Source organism: Danio rerio, chromosome 13, assembly GCF_049306965.1.
Source record: "Danio rerio strain Tuebingen ecotype United States chromosome 13, GRCz12tu, whole genome shotgun sequence".
NCBI classification, from domain to species: domain Eukaryota; kingdom Metazoa; phylum Chordata; class Actinopteri; order Cypriniformes; family Danionidae; genus Danio; species Danio rerio.
The window spans coordinates 37,125,136-37,130,275 of record NC_133188.1 but is presented as its reverse complement, the minus strand read 5'-3'; the positions used below and the strand labels follow the sequence as shown (position 1 = coordinate 37,130,275).

The 5,140-nt window shown below is 34.1% G+C and overlaps 1 protein-coding gene across 1 annotated transcript; it reads left to right on the top strand.

Annotated features, from left to right (window-relative positions):
* Positions 1-448: 448 nt before the first annotated feature.
* On the top strand, positions 449-2,489 carry cst3 (cystatin C (amyloid angiopathy and cerebral hemorrhage)). Its single transcript, NM_001031673.2, has 3 exons — positions 449-756; positions 1,388-1,498; positions 1,587-2,489. Exons 1-3 carry the CDS (start codon positions 559-561, stop codon positions 1,662-1,664), a joined length of 387 nt encoding a protein of 128 aa, NP_001026843.2. The 5' UTR covers positions 449-558; the 3' UTR covers positions 1,665-2,489.
* The last annotated feature ends 2,651 nt before the right edge of the window (positions 2,490-5,140 follow it).

Sequence of the window (5,140 nt, the reverse complement as noted above, 5' to 3'; positions counted from 1 at the left end):
AGCCATAAAGACCTGCAAATCGTGCTTGTTTAAGCTGCTTACAAAATTGGGACAACCACAATTAAATTGCCAACAGACAAATAAAGAAACCACTCAGTTGACACTTGTTAAAATAGGCAGATCATTTTAATAGTGAAGATAGAACATTTAATTGAGGTAAATATATACTATCTTAAAGCTAAAGGATATTCCTTTTAAAAGTAATTAATGTTTTTGTTTTGGTCTTTTACATTAAAATGTTTGCAACATTAGCTACACCATCAAACTCAGCTTCAGAGACACATACCTAAATAGATTTGTGTGGGAGATGGAGAAAAAAGAAAGCTAAAAGAGGCATCCCAATAGCACTTGACTTGAGCAGAGACTACAAAGTAGGGCTAATGTTTTTATTTTCATATCCACTGCCCCTCCCTACAGCTGCGATTGGTGGACACGCGATGCTCCGCCCAGAATGACGTTTTGCTTATATAATCTCAGACCAGATTTATTTATGCTTTCGACTTGCTGACATAACAAGGAAGGATCAAGACCGTTCGATTCAATATTTACAGTTCGACCATGTTTCTTAAAATAATTGTGGCGTTCTTGGCGGTGATTTTGACCGTGTCGAGCGCTGGGCTGGTCGGAGGACCAACGGATGCGGATATGGACAAAGATTCTCAGAGTGCGCTACAGTTCGCAATGGCCCAGTACAACAGACAAAGCAATGATGCGTATGTGAGAGGTGTTTCCAAAGTCACCAAGCTCCAAAAACAAGTAAGTACTTTAATTTGTAATCAGGAAATTCATTTTAATAACACCCATAAACGTTGTTCCTCTTTGAACGCTGTCACGTATGAATGTGTCATCAATTCTGGTTTAACTGTCATAACGGGGCCTGTATTTCACAAGTCACAAGGCTAAGTTATATGAGTAACGGGTTGTTTAAATTTGTAACATTTGCTTTTATTCCCATAGAGAATATTTGCGGTTTCATAGATAGCTACATATTTTGTTTTAGTTAGCTATAATATCTTTGATGAAAAAATTTTGCAAAAACATTAAAAAAATATTAGATTTTTTAAAATGTTTTTTTAAAATGTTTTAGTAATTAAGTTTTAATGACTGTGTCATTAAACTAATCTAAAACATCTGAACCTAAACAAACTTTTTTTTTTGTTTCTATGTTGTTTTAGAAATAAGCAGTAACCTTCTCCAGCTCAATAAATATGTGTATGATCCGAATTCCTACATAGTCTTCTTTGCTTTTATCATAATGCGTATATAAGAATTTAATTGTTTTACTTTAAAGTTGTTGTATTAGCTGTTGTAGTTCTTCTTCATCAAATGCTTCATAAAATCAGGGTTGTCCCAACTTTGTCTGAACATGTTTCTTGTTGATTTTCAGGTTGTTGCTGGGATTAAATACATCTTCACCGTGGATGTGGCCAGAACCACTTGCAGAAAGGGTGGAGTTGAGGAGCTGTGTGCTATTCATGAGAACCCAGAAATAGCACAGGTACATAACACAAATCTTATTTACATTTAGGAGGTTATCCCTGTACATTCCTCTGTTTTTCATAAAATATATCTTTATTTACTTTTAGGTCAAGGAATGCAAAATAGTGGTCTGGACCAAGCTATGGGAGAACTTTATTAAGGTCACTGAAAACTCCTGCCTGTAGAGAATGCTCCTGTTGCAGTTTGAAGCTTTTCGACACTCTAAGAGCAATATAACTCCTTAATATTGCTTAATTTCTTAATTAATTTCTTAATTGATTAAATTATTTACTATCGATACAATAGGAATATATATATAGTTGAAGTCAAAATATTTTTTTCTTTAAAAATATTTCCCAAGTGTTGTTTAATAAAGATAAGATTTTTCTCAACACATTTTTAAACCCAAAAAAGGTTTTAAAAATAGTTTTAAAATGTTTTAATGATTAAAATTATTTTAATAACTTATTATTTTGTCTTTACCATGATGACAGTATTTACTAGTTACTAGTTATTTTACTGGAAACTAATATTCAGTTTAAAGTGCAATTTAAAGACTTAACTAGGTTAATCAGATTAACTAAGTTAGGTTATTTAGCCAAGCTATTGGATGACTGTGGTTTGTTCTGTAGTCAACTGAATAAATATATATATATATATTTCTTTGGGGGCTAATAATATTATCCTTAAAAAAAGTTTATAAAAATGTATTTCAGCTAAACTAAAAGAAATAAGATATTCCCCAGAAGAAACAGGAACTACTGTGAAAAATGAATTGGTCTGTTAAACATTACTTGGAAAAATATTTGAAAAATAATAGAAATTTCACAAGAGGGCTAATGATTTCGACTTCAACTGTGTATATAAATGCTTCACTAACACATAAATGTGCAATCTCATAAATGTGTAATGCTCTGAAAGATCTACAATTTGTAAGAAATTCTAAATAATAAGCCGCATGGTTTTATTTTTGTTCATCCTTTGCTAAATAAAAGATGGTTGAACAAGTCTTTTCAGTGCTGCATGTGTTTATTTGCCTACGATCATTTTTCAAAGTTAATTTGATTTTGTGGATAACAGATTGTGATTTGTTTTATATTTATGTAAACATAATCGTTAAAAAAACATATCTATTAATATTTCTAGATATGGAGGCATCATAACTGAAATATGTGTATGTGTTTTAAATGTCATTTTAATTTTTTATTTTTTTATTAAGAGTGCAAAACATATGCATATGCTAAACACATCACAACATATGCCAAACACAGAACACAATAGCAGCAATAGAACAGAAATGGAAAAAAATATATAATGAACAGCAGTGACAGTCATAACAATATTAGTAGAATTAAAATTGTACTTAGCATTCATATTCATCATAATAATATCAATAATAATACTACGGTTGGATGGTGAAAGTGGTATTTGGTGTCAACAGTGTAAGGTCCACCCAGTTGGTCCAATGGAGATGTCCACTGGTGAATGAAGGTTCAATGCCTGTTCGGTCTTTCCAATGTTACAAACACTCTAATTTGAATATGAGGTGGTTTAGAATATTAATATATTTATATTTTGTTTTATCTGACCTCAATTATAAAACATTAGGAAGATTATATCAATATACAATTTAGATACATTTTTCAACCTTTTATCTTCACTCGTAACTATTACATTTGTTCATTCGGGTGCTCAAGTCGCTCAGAGAAATCACCCCAGCCGTTGACGCCCCTCACGGTCACACTCTTGTCAGTCTTGAATATTAAACAGAGGTAAATGACTACTACTTTTAGATGACCACTCCCATGCTTGCTCATTCTGAAGTATTTTTGATTAGTCCTCCTTAGATGTACACCCTTTGAGTAAAGACAATATCATTTACAATCAGAGGTTAGGGCCATTATTATAAATGTAACCGACTACTGTAGTCTGTAATAATTTTGGTTTAGCCAAGCCCATGGTTTCCCATATACACTTAATTTAGAATAAAATTACTTTCAAACAAGGGTCGGGTACCCTATCTAGGTTAGTCGTGCAACTCCTTGTTGTCCTAGACGGCAGTTACCACCCAAGTCCACCCAAGTACAGTTGAATCAATATCAAGAGTCAGTCGGATCCCTAAACAACAATTAGTGCGCCCAGTGCTCCATCTCAACTGGATTTTAGTCCATCTACTGACCTGACACAGGAAATGCGGGAAACAAGGATACAACGTAATCTATTAGAATGAATAATTACAATGGTGTAGTGGTTAGTGCGTCGACACATGGACTCTGGTGCTTGCGGCGACCCGGGTTCGATTCCGCCTTGTGGTCCTATGTCGATCCTTCCCCTCTCTCTGCTCCCCATGCTTTCCTGTCAATTCTCTCTACTGTCCTACAAAAAATAAAGGTGAAAACCCTGAAAAAATTATTATTATAAAAAAAGAATGAATAATTACAGAGTAAGCAAAATATGTTCAAACATAACAATTTAATAGTCAGATAAATGTGTATTATGCCAATTAATTCAGTCAATTCATAAACGATTAATACAAGACATAAAATTATCAAAGGTAAATCCAAGATTAAAAGACGCATACCTGACTTCAAAATATACATAACATGGAACATGAAGTTTCACGTTTTGGGCTGATCTGGGTAACAGAATCATTTAGAAACTTTCCCTTAAGTAGTAAATCCAAGAATCCCCTCGAGGAAAGGGGTGTGTTAAATACCAAAAGGCATTTGCATTTGGTTGAAGAGTTTCTGCCTATAGGAAAGGCACACCCTCCACAGTGGTTCAAAAGGGAATGAGACCATTGTACCAGTCACACTGAGACATTTCAAATGATATCAAACATGATTGATAAAGTCACTTGGATTGATTTAGAACATTCATATTTTGTAATGACCATTCTGTGTGAGTTGAGGGAAAACGAGCTTGGTGACCATCTGGATTTCGGGAGATGCTTCAAATGTAAAAGGAGGAAAGGAGGGGAGCTGGTTTTTCCCACATTCCCACCTGCTGGGTTGTGGAGCCAATTGTCTCTGTGTTTTAAGCTCATGTTTGAATAGTCAAAGACATCAAAATGTTTGTGATAACTCAAGTCTTGCAAAAGATATCAATAATAGGGTAAAACAGTAATACTATTAACATTGACATATGCCCAGCAACACGTACCACGTATATCCTATATTCTGCTTAAATAAGTTGTTTTAATTCCCTTTCCTATGGGTTATAACATATGCCAAAGTAGTTGGCGGTTCATTTTGCTGCAGCGAGAATAAGCTGAAGGAAAATAAATGAATGAATGAATGAAGTTGCATGTGAGGTACACAGTTCATAATAAATGTTTATTGTGTTTTTGTTCGCATGTAAATCAAAAACAAATGAAAGGTAATGAATGAACTTTTAAAATGTATACTTGGCCAGTCTCATCCAATAAGCATTCAGCATTTTTGGTAAGCACATTCGGTGGAGGTGGAGAGCTATTGCGCCTGACTTTTTTTTTTTTTTTGCTACTGCTTCTGACTGCTTAATCTGACACAGTCGCCACGCCATCACAAGAGTGTTTTGGCACTCGTCAGCATGACATCAAAGCAAGTTTGACACATTTCTAACCACCATGCATCTTGCTGTGATAACAGGTCATCGGTACTGCGCAGATTTTATTAATTTG

Excerpts from the sequence above, each read along its gene's own strand:
- cst3 (NM_001031673.2), top strand. The coding sequence starts at position 559 with ATGTTTCTTAAAATAATTGTGGCGTTCTTGGCGGTGATTTTGACCGTG. Across the intron at positions 757-1,387 it reads TCACCAAGCTCCAAAAACAA|GTTGTTGCTGGGATTAAATA; the intron begins GTAAGTACTTTA and ends GTTGATTTTCAG. Across the intron at positions 1,499-1,586 it reads AGAACCCAGAAATAGCACAG|GTCAAGGAATGCAAAATAGT; the intron begins GTACATAACACA and ends ATTTACTTTTAG.